Source organism: Neolamprologus brichardi, chromosome 15 (genome assembly GCF_056152115.1).
Source record: "Neolamprologus brichardi isolate AB-2024 chromosome 15, ASM5615211v1, whole genome shotgun sequence".
Taxonomy (NCBI): domain Eukaryota; kingdom Metazoa; phylum Chordata; class Actinopteri; order Cichliformes; family Cichlidae; genus Neolamprologus; species Neolamprologus brichardi.
Genome location: NC_142118.1, coordinates 7,467,548 through 7,493,311, shown reverse-complemented (window position 1 = coordinate 7,493,311; position 25,764 = coordinate 7,467,548). Strand labels below are relative to the sequence as shown.

The window sequence follows — 25,764 nt, the reverse complement described above, 5'->3', positions numbered from 1 at the left end:
AGAAGCCTACAACGGGTGCTCCAAGTCACACTGGCTCACAGAATAGCAGAAAATGTTTGCCTGATCTGATGAAGTTTCTGTTGTGACATTTGGATCGTTGAATGAGAATTTGGCGTTAACAACAGGACACCACGGATCTATCCTACTGTTTATCACAATTTCAGGTGGTGTAATGGAGTGGGGAATATTTTCTTGGAACACTTCGGGGCCCTTTGAGAATCATTTAAATGCCACATCTAACCTGAGTATTGTTCTTGATCATGTCCAATTCTTTATGACCACAGTGTGCACAGATGAATGTTTTGCATGTCTTTGTCTCTGTCTGTCTCCCCTCACCCCAACCAGTCTCAACAGATGGCTGCCCGCTCGTCCCTGGGCTTGGCTCTGCCTGAGGTTTCTTCCTTTTAAAAGGAAGTTTTTCCTTCTCACTGTCACCCATAGAAGGTCATCTGATTGTTTGGGTTTTCTCTGTACTATTGTGGGGGTTTTACTTTACAATATAAAGCACCTTGATGCAACTGTTCTTTAGTGTTGTTGTTTGGTGCTGTTTCGTTGAACTGAATTGCTTCCAGGAGGATAAGTCATGTCACAAAGATTAGTCACCCAATCTCAATCCAGTAGAGCAACTTTGGGATGTGGTATAGAGGTAAATTCACATCATGGAGCAGCTGACAAATCTGCAGCAGCTGTGCGTTGCTATCATGTCAATAATGACCAAAATCTCTGACAGGTTTCCAGTAACTTGATGAATCTGTGCCTCCAGGAACTGAAAGTGAGAAAGTCCAACCAGATACCAAGAAGCTGTACCTAACAAAGTGTCCAGTGAGTGCAAATTCAATTCAATTCAATTCAATTTTATTTATATAGCGCCAAATCACAACAAATGTCGCCTCAAGGCGCTTCATAGATACAGAGAAAAGCCCAACAATCATATGACCCCCTATGAGCAAGCACTTTGGCGACAGTGGGAAGGAAAAACTCCCTTTTAACAGGAAGAAACCTCTGGCAGAACCAGGCTCAGGGAGGGGCGGCCATCTGCTGCGACCGGTTGGGGTGAGAGAAGGAAGACAGGATAAAAGACATGCTGTGGAAGAGAGACAGAGGTTAATAACAGATATGATTCAATGCAGAGAGGTCTGTTAATACATAGTGAGTGAGAAAGGTGACTGGAAAGGAAAAACTCAATGCATCATGGGAATCCCCCGGCAGCCTACATCTATTGCAGCATAACTAAGGGAGGATTCAGGGTCACCTGGTCCAGCCCTAACTATATGCTTTAGCAAAAAGGAAAGTTTTAAGCCTAATCTTAAAAGTAGAGATAGTGTCTGTCTCCCGAATCCAAACTGGAAGCTGGTTCCACAGAAGAGGGGCCTGAAAACTGAAGGCTCTCCCTCCCATTCTACTTTTAAATACTCTAGGAACAACAAGTAGGCCTGCAGAGCGGGAGCGAAGTGCTCTAATAGGGTGATATGGTACTACAAGGTCATTAAGATAAGATGGGGCCTGATTATTTAAGACCTTGTATGTGAGGAGCAGGATTTTGAATTCAATTCTGGATTTAACAGGAAGCCAATGAAGGGAAGCCAAAACAGGAGAAATATGCTCTCTCTTTCTAGTCCCTGTCAGGACTCTTGCTGCAGCATTTTGGATTAACTGAAGGCTTTTCAGTGAGTTTTTTGGACATCCTGATAATAATGAATTGCAGTAGTCCAGCCTGGAAGTAATAAATATTACATCAGAATTCCAGTAACATGATAAGAAGGAGAGGCGACGCTAAAACTGAGGAATAAAGAGGGATGAATTGTGAGAAAGACAAATCAGAATCCAAGTGAAGCCATTTGTCCTTTACCCCTCCCTGTCTGTCAGCAGAAGCCAAATAATCTCCTCATTTATCTGGGGTTAAAACTCACAGCGCGCACAGAGGGATTTGCAACAAGCTGGAGATTTTTCACACCATCAGCCGTCAGTAAGTGAGTTAGTGATCTTGAGTGATATATCCCTGTATGTCCCTCTTCTTAAATGAGTTAGTATGTGTCTAGTGGCCGTGTCGCCAAGACGTGCTGGTGATGGATGAGGCTCTAAGGAGATGGGCTGTAAAAAAAGGCTGATTCTGGCACTCAAGGGTGAGATCACTTCCTCAATAAAAAAGCATTGTCCCGAATCATCACAGCAAGGTATGAATGCTGATTAGGGTATTAGGCGAAAGAGAGCTTCGCTGTAAAAATAAATCAAATGAGCTGCGAGTTAATGCAGAGGGTCCCTCTGATACAGAGCTACGGTGTCTACGACCGGGGCCCAATGGCTTCGGATACAAAGACAGCAGTAAATAATGAGTAATTATTCCAAGTCCCTCATTGCTGGATTACAGGCAATGTCTTACACTCAACTAACCCTGCAAGGGCTTCTCTTAATAGTTGCTCTGTAATGGCCGCGGGGAGACATCGTTTTTAAGGCGTTATTGTCCTTAAGAAAGAAAAATATTCATGGAGAGTAATTATCACACTTTCTTAACAACGAGCTAAAGACAAAATGAGCTTCTGTGTCCTCGTAACAAAATGACAGAATTATCCAAAGGTCATTGAAAGAGCTGTATTTTTTAATGGATGTTGGAACTTTTTCCTAGATAAATGGTAAAACTGACGTAAAACAAAGATTTCATGATACACCTGATACACACTGGGAAAAGTGGTGGTAAGTTTTTCTTCAAATGCTCTTAGTGTAAGAAAAAGATTATTAACGCACTGATTTTATCTAACTGATTGGTCACTGGACCGTGACGACTTCCTTCCTGCGCTGTCACATAATCATCATCTATCCAGACATGTTAAAGGTGAGCAGGTGAGAAATTTCCCTTCTTTAGTAGATGAAGTGAAAGCAGATAGTAGTTGTGGCAGACTGTGTACAGATCATTCTGAGGACTTTGACAAGTAGGTAGGAAGACAGATGACACTGATACCTGCATCAATGCATACATCCAGGATACAACAGGGGACCATTTTCCATGTAGAATTTAAGAGGAGGAAGAAGAAAATCGTTCAAATCATTCCGGTCTTCCACCAAAGCGGCTCAAGCTTAAAGATTTCATGCAATCCTCTGGAAAACTGTTAGTAAAGTTATTCCTGTAGCTCTTTACTGTCAATCACCCCATCACCTCCACCAAAGCAGGCTGAACACCTAAAAAGTTGAAGGTCACTTTAAGACTTTGTGCACCAGTTTCTCCAGCACAGAAATTGAAGGGTTTAGTTGATCTTTAATATCATTATTATTATTATTTTAAATAATGAGCATACATGTGACAGGATATGCTGCTGTTCCAAATCTCACTGCAGTGTAATAAAAAACTATGACTGGGTGTGAGGTAGGTTCACTCAGGAAAGGGCAAAGCCAGCAGTAGCTGCCTAGTGCCATCGTGTGGTCATACAGGATATTGCACAGGTCAGTAATTTCACGTTATTCTCAGAAATATTTGGAGCTCACATTACAAAGTTTTTTTTTTAGCTTTCCCCCAAAAATGGTTATAAGTATATCCATTCACCCATACTCTTCCACATATCCGGTCCAGGGATGCAGTTGGGCTGGACAGGTCGCGAATCTGTTGCAGGACTAACACATTCATGCCTACAGCCCATTTAAAATCAAACCTTACATACATGTCTTTTAACTGCGCCAGCAATAACATGATGATGCATAAAATTCAGTTTAACAGTGTAACTGAAACTCATGCTGGCCAAAGGCCCCTTATGAGCCAGACAGTGTGTTATCCTTTAAATCAGTCACCGACAAAAGCTGCTTCCTTTTGAGTAATCAAAGTAGAATTAGTGGAGTAAAGGGCATACAATAAAAACAGAAGATACCACATTACAGCTTTATCTTTAGATGGGTTTCTTTTTAGTCACTATTATTTAGCAATAAAGAAAAAGTGAGTTTTCCACCCAAATTTTAAAGAGAAACTCCAAATGTAAGATGACCGATTTCACTTGAAAATAAACTGAGCAAATATTATGTACAGTTTCCTCTTGATGCACACAAATAACCAAGTTAAACTCATACTGGTTCCTTTTTTGAAGCACAGATAAAATAAAAAGGTATTATTAAGAGCACAACTCCCCCCACAGGGCAGGGCCTACAGTAAAACTTTGATATTTTTATTACAATATCATGATGTCACCCTGTTTTTTATTGTCATTGTGATGTCTTAGTGCATCATATTGAGAAAATTAAAAGTGTTGTACAGCTCTCTCCGTGGCCTTTCATATGATATACAGGACGCTAAGGTCACGCTTAAATGCTTAGCCAACCTAGGCACCCATGTCCCCCATGACCTAGTATGTTGTTTTGAAATTTAAAGAAAATCCATAAAAAAAATTGTAGGCAATATAAAAGTTTTACTGATTTTCACACTAATTTGGATGTGATGTTGATCTTTCACCTAAAGTAATTTGGTTGGAGCTGTTACTGGTATCTACCATGTCACATCGCTATTGAAAAAAGCTGCATTTTGATAGGTTGAAAACTGTGGATGCCAAACTGCTAACAAACAGGCAGAAAGACAAACAACTGGAGCAGATTACATATTTGGAATATAGACATTCTTGTGTCTTACACTATATTTATTGTGTTCATCCTCCATATTTGAATACTAGCTCTTCTGTTGGAGCTAGTCTTATTACAAAGATATATTTTCAAAGTGCAACAATTAGCTTTTAGTGTAGCTTAGCTTAGCTTGTATAACTATTCCATCTGCCATCAGTTGATATGAGTGTCCATACTTATAGACAGGCTGTATAAGAAATGACTCGCACTAGCAGTACACTGGAGGATCAGAGAGGTGATATGCTAACATGCCTCTTCAGGTGAGCTGAAACCAGACACCTGGCTGTTACCATGGCACCGCTGGGGGGTTGATCGGAGGTGGAGAAGGACTCAAATGCAGCTTTTTTCAAGGCTTCTTGAGCTATGATCCTAGGTGTTTTGTCTTCCTCCTGCTGTCTGGGATTAATTTGTAACAAGACATGGTTGGACTCAATTGAGTGTTGAGTCCTGAAGGGAGCCAGTCAGCAAATAAAAGTATCAGATGTAAAATAGCGATGGGTGGACAGTGGTGATCCTAAACGCCTGGCAGGTCTTTGCCCTTCTGATCGATGTGTCACACAGCGAGGGGCTGTCAGCACCCCCCGCCACAGGCCGAACAACGGACATCAGCACCGGTGAGTCCCACTTCTCCCACACAGCAACTTTTTCCACCGACCCCTTCATCATTTTTCACCTGCTGTCAGTTTGCAGTGTCTGCAACATCTTGGGCAGAAATAGGCTGGTACTGAATGTTGGAACATGATGGAAAACTGCATGAAATATTGCACATGTTATGCTCATTATACAGCATCTTTTTGCCTTCAGGGGCCTACCTGCAGTATATGCTCTTTAATCCACCAATATCCACTGCCAGTCATGGTCTCTGTTAAAGTATAAATGGAATGAAAGTGTGGTCTTTGCTGCTTTCTGCGAAGGTTAGAAACTAGGCCAAGCAAGCCAGAGTGTCTCCAGTTACAGTGTTATCTCTTCCTCGGCAAGCATCTGATCATCTTTCTTTCTCTAAGTGTTGATTTGTGACATGCAATCTAAACCCTACATGATAGACTTGTATGACCCTACAAGTCACAACTGTGCATACTACGCTTTTACTTTATCTGTGAATCTTTCATTTTATCATCATTCTTGCTTGTATATTCAGATGATATCTGCAAAATAAAAAAAGAGACTATAAAGACTAATGAAGACAGAATAGCTTTGTGCAAAATTACCGTAATACATAGTGCCTTTATGGTATTTACTGATTTATCATTCCAGATTCACCAAACCCCACTCCTCTTGTAGGAGGAGGAGGAGGAGGTGAGAGGGCAGAGGGAGGCCAAGAGGAGAGGCAAGTTGTCCGGGAACTGTGGTTCATTGTAGTGATGGCAGGCATTGCCCTACTGCTGCTCGCTATCGTGCTAGCTGTTGTGCTTCATAAGGTAAGATACAGCATCTGTGTTACTGTGTGTGAATGGTGGCAGACTGATTTTACTAATTGCTCTTTCCATTATTAATAACAATGTGCATAAACTGCACGATAGACAACTGGGACAATCATTGCAACCATTAGAAAGCAGCTTAAACCAAACTTTCCATTCCCGCTCTTCATCATGGCCTAGGCCCTGAACAAACCCCCATTCAGCAGAGAGAGACCTCCATTGGTGGCCCTGCCCATGCAGAAGAGGAGTCCCATGGCTATCTACCCACCCAGCAACTCTATGTTGGTGAGGGGAGATCTACTCTAGTTTCTTTTTGTCTTATCGCTTATTCAACATTTCACTTACAATTTGTAAATGAAACTGTACGTGTCTCAGTAACCACTGGTTACTGACTGCAGCTAGCTAGCTGTGTTTGACTTATTCACCAGGGGTCACCAAGGAACCTAATATTTATATTATGAATGACACTCATGACTTTTCCTGATTAGACTTTTTGCCAGTACAACTGTATATACTTGTCAAGTGTTCTCTGTCTGTGAGGTGCCCACACTTGAAAAAGACCAGACTTTGAATTTCACTCACATTTATTTTGATAGCTGATAGGTAGCTAGGTAGGTAGGTAGGTAGGTGAAAAACCTTTCAACACAAAACAAAGAACATTTCATTAATCATTCAGGTAAATTAAATGCATTATACAGAATACAAATGAAATAACAAAAATATATACACTTCAGTAAAGCCATTTAACATAGCTAATGCAAAATACTTTTGTCTAGACTATTATTTAACCCAGTTTAAGTTAGTTTTACATTCAGTGGTTTTTTAATTACAGAGCTGAGTAATTTCAAACAAGGAAGATGGAATAAACTGGTTCTTAACTACACAAAATGTTTCTACCATGCATTTACACTTTTTATTAAACAATTAAATTTTCAAAGTATACATTTTAGAGTTTGCAAATGTTTTAATAGAGACCTTAACCAAGGATTTTCTTTTACAAAGAATTATTTTCCTTAAATTAAACCAAACATATTTACACTAGTTTTAACCAAGGATTTGGGGTAACTATTTTTAGTATTAATTAACATAAATGTGTGGGAAACACTATCTACATAGACAATTTATTCAAACTTAAACATTCACTATAGTGTACTATACTACACTATAGTGTGATATACTATATATTTTATGCTATAGTATATGATATTGTTTAGTTTCTATACTATATTATACTATACTATACGTTTTGTACTATAGTATGCTATGTTATACTATAGTATATTACATTGTTTATTCTCTATACCAGCGGTGCCCAGCCTTTTTGAGCCATGAACCAGTTTATGTCTGACAATATTTTCACGGGCCGGCCTTTAAGGTGTCGCGGATAAATACAACAAAATAAAACCAGTACCAGTACCAAAAAAAAGGAAGATTTATTCATAACACATGGGAAAAGACCCAGGGAAACTGAGTTAACTATAAAAACGATAAAAAAAAATAAAAAAAAATCATGATAAAAATGATAAAAACCCTTAAAACCATACGTTTTTACACCCGAGCCTCAACTCGTGGCTCGGTATCCAAACAACTCACGGACCGGCCCCGGGATTGGGGACCGCTGCACTATGCTATACTATACCTTTGGTCCTGCACTGTACTATACAAGACTATACTAGGCTTTCTTATAGTATTCTAGTCTTGTTAATATAGTGAAACATAATACAGCACACTTTTAGTGACGCTACAGACTAAATTGTAATTTCTTACTAACACTGTGAAAAGTACATACGGTACAAGATCATTTTAAGTGTGATGAAAAGTGAATATTATATTTATATACAGATGTGGATTTATATACATTTCTTAGATAATAAAATGTGGGCTGTTGCCAGCATAAACTTTGAATAGAACTAATGGGCAATCAATACTACTATATTTTCCATATGCCATGCTGTCTGAGTTATTACCAGCATACACCACTCAAATTTAGTTGATGGGTAACATTTGAGTGTTTTCTTAGTATTTATTCTTAGTAGTTTCTCTGCTTAACTTTATTATTACCAATTTATTAAAGAAGTTACTGTGTTATAAGTTACAATGTATTAAGAAGGCGACTATTTAGCAAATAAGAAAGAATTACTAGTATTTGTAGCCCATAAAATACATTTATTACATTACTCTCAACTGAAAAATTCTCTCATTCATTTCCCCTAGTTTGATACTGTGCCTGACACAACAGGCTTCTCCAACAGTGTAACGCTCAAGGCCTTCACCATGAAGATGGAGGTAAAAGCAAATGTCTAATCTACATATATGAATACATTTTTATTCTATATGCAAGTGATACTTAGCACTTTTTCTGTCTTACCAGGAAGTGCTGGAAGCTAAATGTGAGCCTGGAGATGAGGATCCTCCACAGGGTGAGTTGGGCATCCTCAGTGTGAACTCCCTGAGGCGCAGCGTCAGCCAGGTGATGGATGGGAAGTCACTCACTGGAGACGATGACGTGTGGGATCCCAACATTTCAGGCCATGACAGTGGGATGGTGAGAGATCCCAAAAACATATGCTGTGCCTGTTTAAACTGGAAGCACTAAAGGCCTTTTGCTACAGTCACAGCAGAGGAATGTAGTACGCTATATGCTGCTAACCTATGACCTTCTCACTCTGCACATTTTTTACATTTGTCCACAGAACTGTAGGTATTTAAACACTCACAAGAGAGACAGACTTGCTTAATAAGAAAAAACATATCACTGGAAATATGACTATTTCCTTCAATAATCTCCATTCTTCTTCTACAGTTTATGGATGATGAAGAATTTGTTGATACAATCAAAGGTTTCAGCACTGTGAGGAAGGAGCACACCATGTTCACCGACACTAACCTGTGACCTGGCGGCAGGGACGGCAACATACTGAACAAGACTCTTAAAATGCTTAAATCCACCCTTTTTCATGTTCAGCTAAAGCGTCATAGCAGCTGGCTAACAGTTCTCTCAAGATGAGCCACAGCTGCAGTAAAGAGGGGAAAAAAAAGTAAGAGGTGCCCAATGGGATTCGTGACAAGAACAGTGAAATGACTCTGTGAAGGAAGGAGAAGGGAAATGTTCTGTTATTCAAACATTACAGAGTGGAAGGTGGAAGCAGCTGCTTGTGTGGAAGGAAAACTAGGACGTGTCTGACATCACCACTGGACACACAGAATTAAAGAAAAAAAAATCAAAGATACAGACACGTACGTTTGTTATTTATATCAAAGCTTTCCTGCCATTTTCCGCTGTAAACCCTTTGAAGTCATGCTGTATTTGGATGCTCTGTTAAAAAAACCTCTTATTTAAACCTTGGCATGTTCATTCAGTTTTTTATGTCAGTTTTCCCCATATTTATATATCATAAACATATCTCAATTTTTTTTTAAATTAACTTTAACACTTCCAAAGATGAAGTAAAGGAAAAAATATCTGGAATCATTAAGAGAAGCATTACACTATAAGAAGGTTTTTCCTTCCTAGGTTCATTAGTTACTATTAATTCTTAGTTATTATTAATCTCTGGCTCTCTCCCAGGGCGAGTCTTTTGTTGTGCCTCCCTCCCCTGACCCCCAAGCTGGTCATGGCTGATGGCTGCCCCTGGCTGGTTCTGCGGGAGATTTCTTTCTGTTAAAAGGGAGGTTTTTTTAATGTGACCCTGAGAGGCCAAATGGACTGCAACTTAAGAAAACACCAGCAATAAGAAAAACGCTGCAAAAGCACACAAAGCACAATGGGAATAGGAAACACGACAACGGAAATAGGAAAAAACAGATTTCCAAAAGCACAAGGGAAGTGTTTCTGGGGAGACTATAAAACGACGGACCAGTTGCAGGAACCCAAAACATTGTAGGTGTGTTTTATCATGATTCATATAATACTGATGACGGATTTTTAGGCTAATAGTTAGGCTAACACACTGAGCTCTCATCTTTCCTTCTTAACAAAACCGATAGATCCTCCACTTCTTTTAAGTGTCTCCCAGCGCAATTCTTATTGCATATTTTGGTTCCTGCAACTGGTCCGTCGGGTTATTGTCTCCCCAGAAACACTTCCATTGTGCTTTTAGAAATCTGTTTTTTTCCTATTTGTTTTCTTTTCTCTTTTTTTTTTTCCTATTTCCGTTGTGTTTTGTGTGCTTTTGCAGCGTTTTTCTTATTGCTGGTGTTTTGTTAAGTTGCAGTCCGTTTGGCCTCTCATGGCCGCCGTAGTTTTTCCTTCCCACTGTCGCCAAGTGCTTGCTCATTGGGTGTCATTTGATTGTAGCGTCTTTACATTCCAATAAAAGCGTCTTGAGGCGACCGTTATGTTTTAGTGCTAGACTATTTCTTGCAATTCTTTCACAAGCATAAACTCCTGTTTTCTATATTTCATCCTTATACTTTGACATCTTATGTAGACCCATGGTTTTCTTTTATAAATCTTCCCACTAAGTTTTTACTTCCTCCAGATTTGGGAACAACCGAGGTCTTTTGCCAAAATCTATGTTGGATTTCCTTCTTGAATGAACTGTATAACTCTAACGGCTCTCTCGTTGAGGACGTCTTTCCTTTGAGTCAGCAAAGTGCAACAGCTTGGTGAAGTCTGCAGGAAGTCTGTTTTGCATCTTGCATATTTAGGTCTGTAAAGGTATTTGTTTTGGAAATTTAAATGACAAGTTTGTTTTCTTGGAAAAAAAAAAAAAGTAAACGTACAGAAATGTGTTTGGAGGTGTTTCATGAATCCACAATGTTCAGCTATTAAACTGAAACAGGTCTGTAAAATATAATTGACTTGTTTGTTAAAAAGGTTTAAAAAAAAAAAAAAAAAAAAAAGGCTGAATGAACAGCCTCTATTCAATCATTTTTCACCATTTGGGAGAAAGCTCCGGTCGCCCTGGAAAGAGCTGCTTGCACGTTTACATGCATTAGAGGGTCGTGATGGAGGAAAACGCTAGACTGTCTTAGTTTTATGACTTTCCCATCTATGTTTTCACAGTGATAACATTAAACTGGTAAATATGAGTCATTCATTTCAGGTGAATTTCATATTTTCCATGAAATCCAAAGCATGATTCCCAGATCAGGCTTCCTTAGCCACACTTCCCGAGTTGCTCAACATCAAGCAAACAGTCACGTGAATAATTTCTACATCATATTGGAAAGTTTTTCAAACTTGACGAAAATGGTCTTCCTTGATATTCAAATCCACAGTTTTGACACAGCAGTGACTTAATATGCACTAAAATAATTAGGATGGGACTTTTTACTCTGTTAGACATTTGTGCAAAGATTAGGAAATTACACTTCATATCTGAAAGGTCAAGGTTGGACATGCACAGACCTAACCTGCAAATTGACAGGGAAAACAAGCATGAGGAGGTAACTCTAGTTTTTATTTTGAAATGGGTTGCAATGCAATGAGGGCACAAAACACTTGTACCATTACAGTCAATAATATGGTTACAAAACAAACATTTACATAATAAATTAATATATTGCAGTACCACATGAGACAGTAAACATTAAACCCCAAACTGGGGAATTATATTGCATTAAAAAAAATGAGTTATTTGTTAACTGTACAAAGATTTTCAGGCATTTACAAAGGCAGCCTCTTATTTCATTGCTTGTTGTACATATATAAATATAAATCTTTCAATTTGTAGTTGAACTGATATGTCTGCTGAGCAGGCCGGATGAGAGGCTCTGGCCTGAGATGAGATCTTTCAGTGACCTCTGTGCTGACTGCCATGTCAATATAAATCAGTGTTTTATTTACACAGATGGCATTAAAAGCTAGTTTAATTTAAGCACTTTCCTAACCAGATTATGACAAATCAATAGACACCTTTCAAGATATGATTTAAGTATTTCGCTGCCTCTGATTTTAGGACTTCTGATTACTTTCCACGAGTTAAAACTATAACAGGTTTCTCTGCTTGTCCCTTTAATCTAATATCCATATGCTCCTAAACAGACAAATCATTAACCATAAGAAATGTGTTTGCAACACTAAAGTGCATGCAGCACATGCTTGGTTGCGAATGTTTTCTTAGCTGGCAAAAGTAGAAACAGGTTACATATAAATAGTCTTAACACAGCACTACAAGCTTTTGACTTCCTTAACAAAATAAATGACCCCCTATTCATTTAAGCAACCGTTTGTGCAATCTTCCCCGACATTCATCATCTTCATCACTCCCCTTTCCGAGAGCGAGGCGTTCGATTATTACCCAGTAAAAGACAGACGCGTTAACCACAGCTATGCTATTATAAGAAGACCCCTACAACAAGCAGATGCTACTGCAGCCTCTACAGATGTTACCTGCGCTACAGCTGCTGCTATGACTGCAGAGCGTACTACACGATTCTGAGCGGGTTCAGCCGAGTGGCTGCTACGCATGAGAACATTTCTAAGATAGAAGTGCAGCAAGCTCCAAGTCTAGCTGCTAAAAGACGACTCAGGAATGTCAGAAACTTTCTGAGGATGATTTAAACTACTAACACTGATGATCGTACCTGAGAGCTAGGCTAGACCTGATCTGACAGTGTGTGGTGCACCTGTAGCGGCTGGTGTTTCGAACGTTAGCGTGCCAACTTGCTGAAGACGCGGTTGGTTTTAGAGGGGCAACTCCTGCCAGTACGTATTGCACTTCCAGAAAGACTTGGAAGAAAGCCCAGACTTTTAGTCCTTGTGCAGATCCTGAAGGTTTTCTCAAGCCTGGGATGAAATAACCTTGGTGACATCATGTTAAAAGGTTCTCCAGAGCCGCCAAAGACATTACACGGCAGTTTTGCTTCACCACACACTAATCTACTGAGACGTACTCTGTGCTACAACAGCACACGATCAGATCACTGACGGAGTAAAGTGCTACCACTAAAATTTAACCGCTAAAGATGTAAGAGACTGGTTTAAAAATGCCACAACTAATAACAGATGCTTAACTATTTACCAAATCTGACTTCATTTGAGCTACAACACCAAGCTAACATACAATCAGACAGACTGGTTGCCACTAATGCTGAACTTTAGCACATGAGGTATCTGCAGACTCGTGAAATGACACCTCGTGGGGAAGTGATGACATTGGTGGGGATGGGGAGGTTACTACTTGAGGGCTCAGAGGTCAACAAACTAGATTTACAAAATGTTTACAAAGTCCCTTATCTCACTAAAAACATCCCCTTATCCAAAAATATGCTTTACATATTTGTTCATCCAGCTACGACTTTAAGTCTTTCCACTTTTTTTTCCCTATTTAAAAAAAAAAGTTCCCCAAACTGTGCAATTTCTTTCATCATATACAAAATATTTCATCTTAACATTCAGCTAACAGCTACTATTGAGTGCAAACCCTAAAGCAACATGCAACAACATCACTACCTACAGTTTTGCATTTTTAAATTAAAGGGTTTGTTCCTTGATCCTCACCAAGCAGTTTTCAACCTTAAGACGCTGTCATGATGTGCAACCATCAACAAATGCCATTAATGCAATGGATTCCTAACAAGGAAATAACAAAACAAGACTTCATAACACGACTTGCCCGGCACTTTGAGATTCACAGATTCTGCCCGGATTCGTTTTTCCTGTCAGGCATGAACTACACGGATGCAAATTTCACCTCACACAAGCTTGATGACGTTGCACGCGGGTTAAACTTTTGTGATTTTCCTGACTGTTCACAACTCAAAAAAAAAAAAAAAAAAAAGCCCCGCACAAACCAGGAAGTGAAGTGTTCAGACTAATACTGATTACTGGCATCTATAGACAAGTTATCATGCAGTCAGAACATACATAAAGATGTAGTACTCAAGCATTAAAAAGTTAAAAGTTACATTGGAATATATGAGTCAAGGAGAGTTAAAATCCTAGGATCAACAGAGTTTTAAAAAAAAAGTACCACAAGGAAAGAAAGTCTATGATGTGGAAACTGGGGGCCACTTTGTGGGGTTTTCCTGGATTACCAGAACCCTCTTCTGATGGTCCAGTGGATGGTTCTGGAAACAGGAGTGTCGCCTTTGACTTTACGTGGGACAGAGGACTGTGGAGAGAACAAGAGCAGAAACGCCCTTTACTTTATTTGCACAAAGGAAAGCTGCACATTAGGCAAAAGCAACTACAGCACGGACCCAGTGAGTGAAGAGGAAATGGTAAATACAGGTGAGAAGCACACATAAACAGGTAGCCACCACTACAAGCTCGCAGTAAAGGCAAAATATGGGTGCGCTTTTGTGTTTTAGGACAGCGGTCTCCAACCTTTTTTGCGCCACGGACCGGTTTATGCTCGACAATATTTTCGCGGACTGGACCACCTTTAAGGTGTCGCTGATAAATACAACAAAATAAAACTAGTACCGGTACCGAAAAAAAAGAAGATTTATTCATAACACACGTGAAAACACCCAGGAAAACCGAGTTAACGATAACAAAATGACGCTGAAAACCGATAAAAACCCTGAAAACCATACATTTCACACCTCAACTCTCGCAGCCCGGTACCAAATGACTCACGGACCGGTATCGGTCCGAGGCCCGGGGGTTGGGGACCGCTGTTTTAGGAGGAAGTGTAGCGCAGCAAACAAGCACCACAGTAGCGAGGGAGGAGTGAGGGGACGGCTGCTGCTTCTGGGCATAGCTAAGGTCACCAATGCGCACAGAGAGAGAATTGGATCTGTGGTCACCTCTCAAACCTCAGTTTCCACTGCTCTCATACCAGAGCTACCCCCAAAGGACAACGCGGCACAGGTGAAAGACAAAGGAAGTACAGGTCAACACTGAAGGGTGGCAAGGAAAGGATTTCTCTTCTCCTTTAATTAACCTTTGTACAGTGGCCTACGTTTCTGCACTCTCAGCTTCCCTAAAAACAAAGAAGGGAACTGTGCGTTTCCCCCTTTTAATACAAAACAGAGCGTGGGTGTCTGAATAAAGTCACCTGATTGTGAGAGATATAAAATTTGGACTGTTTTGTTCTCCGTTTTAGTCAAATTATAGACTTGATATTAATAAATTCTTAGTGCTTACCTTTGAGAATATAGTCTGTTAGGAGGGCAGGTACCTTCTCACTGTCATCCCTCATGGCATGGAGGACTAGAATGAAGACAGCAGCTTTTTACATTTAGAAAACAACCACACAAACTGACAGGTTAGCCCCAATCAAACAGCAACACCGGGTTTGCCTGGTAACACAATATTATTTTACTGAATGTCATTTTATCTGGGTTGGTGCAGATGAAAAGAAGTTTGTCCAACTGATAAAATTCACACAGGCACAGGTTTGAATTGTAATCATCGAATGTATATTGTTGTTTACTTCATATATGAATGCAAACACCCTCCAAATGATGATGTAACACATTTGCGTTTCTCTGATATGACTTTCGACTCACTCTTTGTGAGGATCTGGAGATCTTCTACAGAGGGGGGGCCTGCTTTCTTCTCATAAGGGATCACTGTGGTCAGGTACTGCAAAGAAAATGAATTATGTCAAATACAATGACACAGCTACAAAAAGTCACGCTTCACGCCAAAATAAAAAAAATAAAATACGACATCTGTGAGCGCCATGCAGGTCACATGAACATGTGGTAAATATTTGGCTGCTGGCTGCAACCTTTCAGCAGCCGCTCAGAGAAAATGTTTACTGAAGCGAGGGTAAAAAAATTAAATAAAAATATCAGATGAATGAGACGTACATGCTGGAAAAAAGAAAAACATTTGACAAAAGACAAAGACAAGAATGACTAAAGTGAAGGAAAAAAAGAATAATTAAAAAATAAAATAAATAAGAAGAAGACAGATTAAAACGATGGCAAGCATGTGTTTGCAGCTGCACAAAAGGAAGCAAATATGGCGGCAGGACAAAAAACAAACAAACAGAAGAAGCAGAGAATTTTATCTGCAGTGGAAGTGGAAAGAGGAAAGAGCAGGGGCACCTGTTTGTCCCCTCCTGTGTTGCCAAAAGTTTGACGGAGGCCATTTTGAATGATATTGGAGAGTCCCTCCACAGTGAGGAGCTACAAGAAGCGAGAGGAAGATAGAAGAAGCGAGAGATGAGAAGGATTTGGTTTCAGTGCGAAGAGAAGGAGAGCGCCTGGCAGAACCTTTGGTGCTGTGATGAAAGATTCTCACACATGCAGACTGTTTATCAGGTTATGCATCTCTCCACATAATTTAAACACTTTCATCAAAGTCATGCATGTCTTTTTCCACAAGCGTGACCACGTGACTCACCGTGCCGGGTATGTGCGTGCTGGCCGTCCTCTGGCCGTTGGGCCCCGTCGTAGTCGTGTGCCGGATTTTCTTCTTCTTCCGCAGCAGCTCGCGGTGCTCCTTCTGTCTGTTCTGCACTTCAATGAGCAGTGAGATGAAGCTGTTCTTCACCTGGATACATGCAAAAAAACCAAAACTTAAAAAAACTGTTTAAATGTGACCACACTACCCTTTGCTATTCTCATTAAAATAATTATTAATATGCCAGAAATCTATTTTTGGATGCTTCAAGGAGAAAACAAAACAGAACGGTGTGACAGAATCGTGACAAGTCAGGCTAAAAATAAAGCTGCCAGCGGTTCATAGGCTTGTAGAAAACCGTGAGAGCTGCTGCTATAAAACAAATAGGTTATCGATTAACTGTCCTTTCACATTAGGCTTATTTACCTCAAAGTACTACAGAGCTTTTCAGACGGGCTATTATTCTTTTTGCCGCCATTTGTCATTGTTGAGCCTGAACGTCATTGCCTTGCTGTGGATTTAAAAAATAATTAACTAAATCAAAGTACCTCCTTTTCATAGTCCAATTCATCTCGCAGAGCCAGAGCCTGGATCAGCTCCTCACTGTAGCGACGAATGGCCGCCTCCACTTCCTCCAGAGTCTCAGTCAGCTCCGACACGGACATCTGACGCAGCCCTGAGGACCGTGTGAACATACGAGGAAGGAGGAGAGTGAAGATGGTGTACGTGGGTTGACGGGTGTTCACGGGTGTTCACAATGAACAGCAGTTTACAAAATCCTTACATTGTGTCAGTTACTTCAGTGCTATTACAAGATTCACATGTGTAATAACCAGGTTACAAGCATCTGCTGTACCAGTTTAAAAGGAGACAAAGAGGCATTATCCATTAAAGGTGCGTTATGCAGCAGTGTTTGAGCAAGCTAGAGCACGAATGCTGAGAGAAAGAGAGACAGCGCAGCTTTAGCAAGAACAAACATGTCAATCAGAGAAGATGTTGTTATTTTTCTATTGTTTCGATAAAGGTTAGGTTTCAACGCACAAAAACAAAACAAAACACGGCCACGCCTCCATACAAATATGGAGGTGTGGCCTCTTTAAACAAGGTTTCTTCCTTGTTTAATGGGAGTTTTTCCTTCCCACTGTTACCAATTGATTGCTCATAGGGGGGTCATCTGATTGTTGGAGGTCTCTCTATTATTGTGGGTTGTTAATGTTACAATTTAAAGGCGCCTTGAGGCAACCATTGTTGTGATTTGGTGCTATATGAATAAAACTTAACTGAATTGAATTTGAGGGTAGCGTTGCTAACTTAAGCTTCCTTGTGTCTTTTTTTTTCCTCTTATGACATGGAAATGACTCCCAGTCTTTCATTGAAAAAAATACATCTTACAACCCACTAAGATCCAGACTTAAGAAGATGAGAAGCGAGGATGCTTCTGGGTGTGCCGATGGTCTGACGTACAAATACAGCACTTCTAAAAGTAGCACAGAATGACGCCAGTTATCACAGATGTTGTGGAATCGATTACTCCTCATTAAGAAGCTTTGCATCCCCCGTTTTCGTGTCTCTTTCTTGAATGTCTTTCTAGGTCTCGCTGGGAAAAGTTGAGATCCAAGAAGGAGATCCAATATGGGGGAAGTCAGCACAAATGTAAGCACCGATAGAGGCAGCTTTTTATACTTCCACGACACAGACAGAGAGCAGAGGATGAGACAGTGATGTAACCTGGTCGCAACATTTCTTTTTTTAATAGACTCCTGCCTACGCAGCCCTCATGCTGATACTGGCTGGGGGCTACACGCCCACTGCCCGAAGGTTTCAGCAAAAAAGATCCTGAAGGCCATGAAATAATACACCTCCACATAGTTCCAGAGGGTAACAAGTAATTATAGATAATGGATTTCCATGTTTTGAGTCCATTCAGTGTTTGTTGGGAAAAAACACATATAATTTACACTTGAATGTTTTTAAGTCAGAAATATTTACAACCTACACAAAACCTTTTACATCTTACACAAATTTAATGCGAGAAATGAAGAAAGAAAATAAGGTATTTTGGCAACATCTTGTGTAGCTTTATATATTTTACTCTATTTATAGAATAAATGTTTAAATACTGCAGACAAACATTGTGACACTCACAGTCCTAGTTTCCAGTGTTTGAAAAAACCCAAACCCACTAGAATCTGCAGTTAACAGATGCAAATACCTGAAACAAAATGGCCTTAAGGCTTTCTGTGTACAAATGCACATTCCACCCCAGTCCAGCATTAGGCAGATATACGCTTGTAATTATATAACATTTTGGGGCAACACACTTGCTGTTTGTCCGCATTTGTTACGCGTTATGTAAGAATGTTATCAGACGAGTGCATGTGCCTCACCATTTCTTCACGCACTGGACAGCGCAGACATGAGGAACGAGCACGCCACCATCAAAGCGTTTTGCTTTTTAAAGCTTTATGTTGCTGCAATTTAGTGGTTCACAGTGATACTCACGGTCCTCGTAGCTGGTGTTGGACCCGGAGCGTTTCAGAGCATTGAGGTCTTGAGAGAGCATGGACAAGTCGGACTGTGAAGGACTCTCATCGTCCTCTGGGTCTGGAGACTCCTGCATCATCTCCTCTATCTCCTCAATCACCTGTACAAAAAACAACAGAGGTGGGCGGATCAATCCAAATATCAATAGTATCGATACCAATGCTGGTATCGGTATGGGGGTAGAAACAAAATGTCTAAATTAAGCATGTAGTCCACTAAATTGTGTTAAAAAAATAATTCATTTTGAAAATGAAAAAACATTTATCCTCACCTCCCACTACAACTAGCACCGTGCTAAAGGCTTCATACATTTCCTCACAGAAAACATTATTGCTAGTTCACGTAAACATAGGCTGAAATCAGAGTCCTACGGTCCCCAATTATGGGGATAAGGTGAGCGATTTCACGAAAAAGCAGCAGAACCCAGTGTGTGTTTACATGACCAAAACGATTGGAACAACTGTTCTGATCTATATTGACATGATGATTTTTATTGTAGTTACGAAAACGTTTTTCCTACTCTGTCACGTAAAAATAACGCTGCTTTGACATCCATGTTATGGTGCCAATATCCAAATCTCTGCAGCGAAATAAAAGTGCTTCTCCTTATTCATATGAATTTGGTGCATCTCTAAGAAAAACAAACAAAATCAAAATCATAGGGCAATGCTTTCATTTTGAAATGGTGTTTTATTTCTGTGAGTTAAGACATCTTAGTACACAAATAAGTTGTTTATTCACCTTTTTGAGAGCAAAATATAAAGTCTATCACTCCATTGTACCTGCATGATGGATGCGGAAAAAAACCTGAGCTACAGGATAGCATGTCCTTTGAACATTATTGTCCCAAAGCCATGATTGCTAAGTGAATCTATTGGACACACATCTTTAGCCAAATGTGACTGTGTTGAGGATTTCAGTGCATCTTTGTAAGATGGATAGATAGACTGTGTTTTCTGCTCTTCATAAGATGCAAAATATGTCAATTCTACTGAGGCACAATTATCCACATCAAAGTTTCTTTAACATCTGCCAAAACACAACACTGCTGTGCTCAGGTGTGAATGTTTTACCTGCTCGGCTGTGAAAAGCGGCTCGTCGTTGATGCACGAGACGATGATTGAGTGCATGTCCATCTGCTCCCTCAGCTCCTCATCGTCAGACAGATCTAAAGATTGGTTATCCAACTTCTGTCCCGGGGAAAGAAGCGAGGGCAGAGATTGAGAGACAGATAGGAAACTTGGATGAGACGACAAACAGGTGGTTAAGTAGATTGAAGGCAGAGGGTTCAAACTGATTACCGATCTGTGCACTTCACTTTTAGAAATGTATATCTACTGTGTGTTTTAAACATCGGACATGACATTGGACCGTGTTTGCCTCTGCGGTACCTCGTGTTCGGTGAGGTTGAGGGAAGGCAGGTGTAAGGAGCGAGTGTGAGATGTCTTCCAGTCCACCGGCATCACATTGCCGTAGTTATCCGTCAGAGCGTTCCACACCCTGGAGCAAAGACAAGCATCCGTGACGCAGTTAGGATTGGGTATTATGAGAAATAAAGACAAGTAGTGAGCAAAACAGAGAAGGACGGGTGAAAAGTAGTTTTATCTGTACACGGGACAGATAGCGTCCTTCTCTTTTTGGTATGACACAGCATTACTTGGCACTTTTTGCATCCTGTTCTCTGACCACCCCCTCACCACTTCAATGCGTTCCTGCTGCTGAATCACACCGAAGCCGCTGATAAATGCGACAGCTCTAACAAACACATCACTTGCCCAGGGTCTGCTGAAATGTGATGAACCATTGGTTAAACTATTGGTTCTCCAATTATTTTCAGAATTTTTACTATTAGAGCTCTTTCTGAGTGTGTGACTAACACTGGGTGATTTGGGGGGGCATTACAGTGACACCAACAGACTGTTGAATGTTTACAATACTGTGCAGCATTCGAGTTTGGCAGACAACTTAGCAGAGACGAACAGATGGTGGCACGGAGTCTGTTCAACACAACAAGTTACTGTTAAACACAAATCCAGCATCATGCGTAAAAACATATTTGTTAACAGACTGTCAGCAGGCTCGGAGGATTCTTGTGAAATGGATAAAGGTTAGGTTCAATTATATAATTACTGCGGGAAACTACTTTCATCTAGTCCCCCATGGGGTACTTTTGCGTGTTTTTTTTTTTAAACTCTAGGACAGAAAATCAAATCAGTTCAGGGTTTAAACTCAAGTGTGCATGCAAGAGGTCCATTTTTTCCCCTCCTCTTTTGGCTCTGCATGTGCGAGCACAGAGAGGATGGATGCTGTGAACCCATGTGTCACAATGGCTCTGCATTGTCATAGCCTCTTGCTCATCCTCGGAAACGCAAACACACAGACACACACAGGCAAATGTTTATATAACATGCACATTTCTCCCTGAAGTGCTCATGCACAGCTTGGGAAGCGTGGAGCTGTTGGGTTGTTCTAAATAGGGCAAAGGCTGGCAAGGAACTATTTTTTGTGCCTTGAGCACTGACGCTGTCTCTGCCACGTGAGCGTGTGCCAAAACGCACCATTAGTGCATTTGCATTTTAAAACAAGCCTGGTTGTTGTTTCAATTGAAATTTTCGATCAGTTTATTTTTACCTCAGTGCTGAGGAAATTTGTCCGGATTACTTTAAGAATACATATATGCTTGCAGGGGTACAAATATATATAATTTTTTTACCCACTTTGTTTCAAGCACACACACATTTGTCATCCCGCAGTTCGTCTCAGGCATGGTTTTGCCAGAGAACTCGTTAAGCGTCTAGGCACGTCCTGCAAAAGTGCAGCCATCCAGAAAAGACTCTCACCGAGTCTGGCACTGCTCTTTAGGCTTCACTGGGCTGCTGTCCAATTATTACATCCCCCGCTTCCTGTTTCTTTACCTACAACAACCATAAATGTTTTCTTTCTGCTGTCATGCCAGCTTCCCCACAGGATTCCACTGATCATTAAGTGAGACAGACTGCTACTTCTTTTTGCTGTGACAAGCTCTCTGATGTGCATAACTGTCTGTGTGTTGCACTGAAGTGGAAAAAAGAAAGAAAGGGATAAAAATCAAAACCGGGTGCTCAAGCAGAGTTTTGTATAATTCTACGCACAATCCTCTCGACCCTCTGTCTGTGTCAAAAACTGTTAGAAAAGGTTTATGGAGGCTTTTGAATCTTAGGAAAGTTGTTCTGAATGGGTCACACATCCACCACCGTTTCCTGAGAAAAGGCAGACTCTGATGCCTCTAATTATAAGGAGGGGGACCTGTACAACCTGCAAATCCAATTTTGAAACTTCTTAGTGGGTACGTCTCACTCCAAGTAACTTTTGGACAAGTTGCTCACAAGGGTACGGCAACCTTTACAGCCTTAACTGTGTGCTACTATTTTGTGTGCCTAAAAAAGACATGATAAGTACACTTATGTTTGCGTGTTATCAATTTATCCTGTGTTCCGCTATAATTCATCTATAAAAGCAGAAACGCATGGCTAACCTCTGTTCTGTTCATGTCAGCAGTAGGAAAGCTTCCCCACATCGTGTGCTTGCATCTTACAGTGCCACAGTGTTGAAATATTAGTTACAAAAGAGAGGAGGAGAGTGACTCATGCAGTCAAGACAGCTTAGTAGTTAAAGTGACAACTACACTGGCTGCAGGGCCGATGTGACTTGCCGCTTTGAATCAATAGCAGGTTTTCATGTAAATGTGTGTGTGCCTGTGAGATACAACATAAACTAAGTACCTCCAAGTGGAATTAATAATAAATAAATAGAAAACATTTTAGTGATAAACCGAGTGACCTTGACATCACCCACTTGGGGTCCTGGACACTCATTTTGAATCCTCCTTTAAAGTTTAGAATTTTGGAACCATCCGTCACAATCTAGGGACATTAAGCACACCCAAACAGCAATCGTCAAACACAAGACAGATGCTCCAGAATCATGTGGCTTACGCGTAAGCTATTTCAGCCTAAACAGAACCATAACTTATACAAGACAATACAAGAAGATATCTATCCAGCAAATGAGGGAAATATTTACTCAGGTACAAAAAGCACTGCAGTTAGAAGTGGGATGGTTTTTCCTGTCTTTCTGTCTGCTCCCATTAGAAAGAATGCAGGCTCAAGGCAATAAACTGGACGTTTCACACCTGGCTATGTAGAGTCCACGGTGAGACCAGATGTTGAAGTCAATAGAAGGGTTTGATAAATTCTTATTTCCTACCCAGTTATTTCATTTACCATGACATTTTGTGGATTTCCTTCTTGTTACCCATCCCACTGTTTTTAAACATTAATCTAGTGCAAGGTGCATGTGGCACAGCAGATAAATAAGGAGCACGTACATCAGTAAATACTGATAAGCCACCATAAGTGAAGGAGGCTGACATCGGGGTAGCAATAAAATCTATGAATACATGTCTCTGTATCCAGAAAGAGGAAACATCATGAAAGCCAAAAGCAGAAACTCTTTTGTGTCGTGTGAGAAAGGCGATTTGAAAACAGGAGGAGACAGAGCATTTGCACAGGGGTCAACAACTATTCAGTTATTCCCAAATGTACAATTTAAGGATCACTAGTTTTATGGCCAACATCAAGCAGTCCAGCATGAAAACCAGCACTGTTAACGTGGCATCAACACGTCCTCCACACATAAATAGCTGTTGATTCCTTCTTTAGATAGCAAAAATTCTGTTTATTTTTTGTATTTGTTGCTTGTAAAATGCTATTCCTTCTTAAAGACCAACTTAACGAGTCAAGCTGTGACAGATAATGGGTTTAACACGTTCAGTTATGTGTTATCGTAAGTGTATTCTGGCTAAATATTGCATAGCACTGATTGAAGCTAGCTAAGATTCCCATAGTGCCAATGTAAGGTTAGCCTGGAGAGGCTAAAGTGGTTAGCTAGCCGGGAGATTAAAAGTTAGCGCTAAGAAAACTGGCAATAAAAAAAAATCATACTCACTCGTCGTCTTTCAAGTAATTATCCTCAGTGATAGGTTTAATGGGAGCTATGTTTTCCGTCGTAGTGTTGTAGTTTCGGAAACACACTGTGAGCTTCTCGTCGAAGTCGTGGACAAGGTCCTCCATCGACTTGAAGCTGCAGATCTCCCCAGAGAAACTGTTGTCCAGATCCGAGAAATCGTCTAGGCCCGACGAATCGCCCACGTTTGAGTTCAGCTTGTCTAGTGGGTCGACCGCGTCCGAGGACGGCTTGAATTCGTTAAAGTCCTGCCAGTCCTCATCAAAGTGGGCTAACGGCGCCGCCATGACTGCCGTGGATTCTCGGTTCAGTTAGAACCGTCGATGTTCTCTCTGCTTTCGGCTTTGACTCTCGACCAGACTGCGAGAAGGAGACACAGAGGAGAAGCGGGGTGGGCGGACCGAGCCGCGTGATGTCAGCGGCGACGTCCCTCCCCTTTTCCATGGAGCAAAACAAACACGGCAGGTGTCGTGCCAAAAAGTGATCCATGTGTCGAAAAATTAGGTTTACAGTGTTTCTATGTTGTTTTCTTGAGTTATATCTTGTTTGTATGTACTGTTACCCTGTTGTTTTAAATACCATCTGCTTTTAGGCTGAGAACTACCACATAAGTTCGTTCTGTGACTGCATGGCAATAAAGAATCTTTGTATCTACAAAAACTGATTGCAGCTTTTACCTTGTGACAGGAATGATCTCATGAGAGTATGTTTGACAGATTACTGGACAAGAAGTCATTTATAACAGATCACTTTTTGGCAGGTGATCACTGGAGTCTTTACTATGGCCAGTACTCCGACGACATAATCATCAAATCATTTTAGCAACCCCGATAATCTTTCATCCATCTGCACAAAACATATCATATATATCATCATATATATATATATCTTGTTAAAACCCAATGTATTTATGTATTTTTTTTAAAAAATCTGAGTAAATGACATGTAAACAAGTAAATGTCATGTCAATGACTACTTTCTCGCCTGTTATTGTGGGACAAATGCCATTTGTAGTCCGAAATTAACCAGCAGGGGGCAAAAAGGTCCAAAGGATCCAGTTTTTTTAAGCTCCTAACTGTAAATATTCAGGTATTATATATAGAAGCCTTTTTCCGCCTCTGAAAAAAAGAAAAGAATAAAACAAATGCAGTTTGAAAGTCAATATTTTGGGTTTGCTTTTGTATCTCGAAATTTGGACATTCTGACATATGTAACTCAAAATTGAGAGACAATAATGTGGCATTTCAACTTAGCTCTGCATGGCAATTGTATTTATGTATCTATTTTTATTTATTTATTTGTTTTTTTACTTTTTGCTAAGGTGAAAACAAGCTTCCGTAATTATGAAAGTATTGCATGGCTCAATATAGACCCGATATTTCAAATTCCAATTCAAAGGTGCTTTATTAGCATGAAAGTCTCTAACACAATATTGCCAAAAAAATCAAAGTACAATTTAACAAAATTATCACAATTTATTTAATGAAAAATGTATTTAAGGAGATGTCCCTCTTTTCATAACCGGTGTTTATTGTCAGTCATTGTGACCTGTTTCTTTTTTTTTCTTTTTTGAATTTCAGCAGCTATGCCAATAGTTTTCATATTGCTTTTAGTTTAAAATAATAATTTCACTTGGACTTGCACTTAAATGTTGAGCACTGTGGGCTCACATAAAATATTGTAGTTTGAGCCCACTCCACGTGTACTTATTACTACTCAAAATAGCCATCTTTGTATTGAAATGGCCAACAACACCTAACTTAAATTATTCTAATTATTCTACTGTCTCCTCATGTTGATATCAAAGGTAGCCTCCTCCCAGAAGGTCTGACTCCAAACATTCTTTCATGACCTTTCAGATATCACTAAAGACAAATAAAATACAACCCTGTTTCCAAAAAGTTAGAATGCTTTGTAAACTATAGCCATAGAAAAAGTAACGGTTGAGTTGATTGG

General features: G+C 40.2%; 2 protein-coding genes across 3 annotated transcripts; one reads left to right on the top strand and one right to left on the bottom strand.

Moving 5' to 3' along the window:
* The first annotated feature begins 4,905 nt into the window (after positions 1–4,905).
* Positions 4,906–9,346, top strand: si:ch211-57i17.5 (usherin). The gene is made up of 6 exons (XM_087852307.1): positions 4,906–5,207; positions 5,848–6,011; positions 6,192–6,296; positions 8,226–8,297; positions 8,383–8,556; positions 8,815–9,346. Exons 2-6 carry the CDS (start codon positions 5,955–5,957, stop codon positions 8,902–8,904), a joined length of 498 nt encoding a protein of 165 aa, XP_087708433.1. The 5' UTR covers positions 4,906–5,207; positions 5,848–5,954; the 3' UTR covers positions 8,905–9,346.
* Positions 9,347–11,401: 2,055 nt separating this feature from the next.
* Positions 11,402–24,183, bottom strand: fez2b (fasciculation and elongation protein zeta 2b). Of its 2 annotated transcripts, XM_006797214.3 has the most exons (10): positions 23,791–24,183; positions 20,196–20,304; positions 19,878–19,994; positions 18,763–18,904; positions 16,809–16,936; positions 16,261–16,410; positions 15,963–16,043; positions 15,417–15,492; positions 15,052–15,117; positions 11,402–14,071 (listed from the first exon to the last, which is right to left on the bottom strand). In XM_006797214.3, the coding sequence occupies exons 1-10, from the start codon at positions 24,093–24,095 to the stop codon at positions 14,055–14,057; spliced, it is 1,191 nt and encodes a 396-aa protein (XP_006797277.1). In that variant the 5' UTR covers positions 24,096–24,183; the 3' UTR covers positions 11,402–14,054. The 2 variants fall into 2 exon arrangements, with proteins under 2 accessions (XP_006797277.1, XP_006797279.1); XM_006797216.3 differs by lacking the exon at positions 15,963–16,043.
* Positions 24,184–25,764: the final 1,581 nt, after the last annotated feature.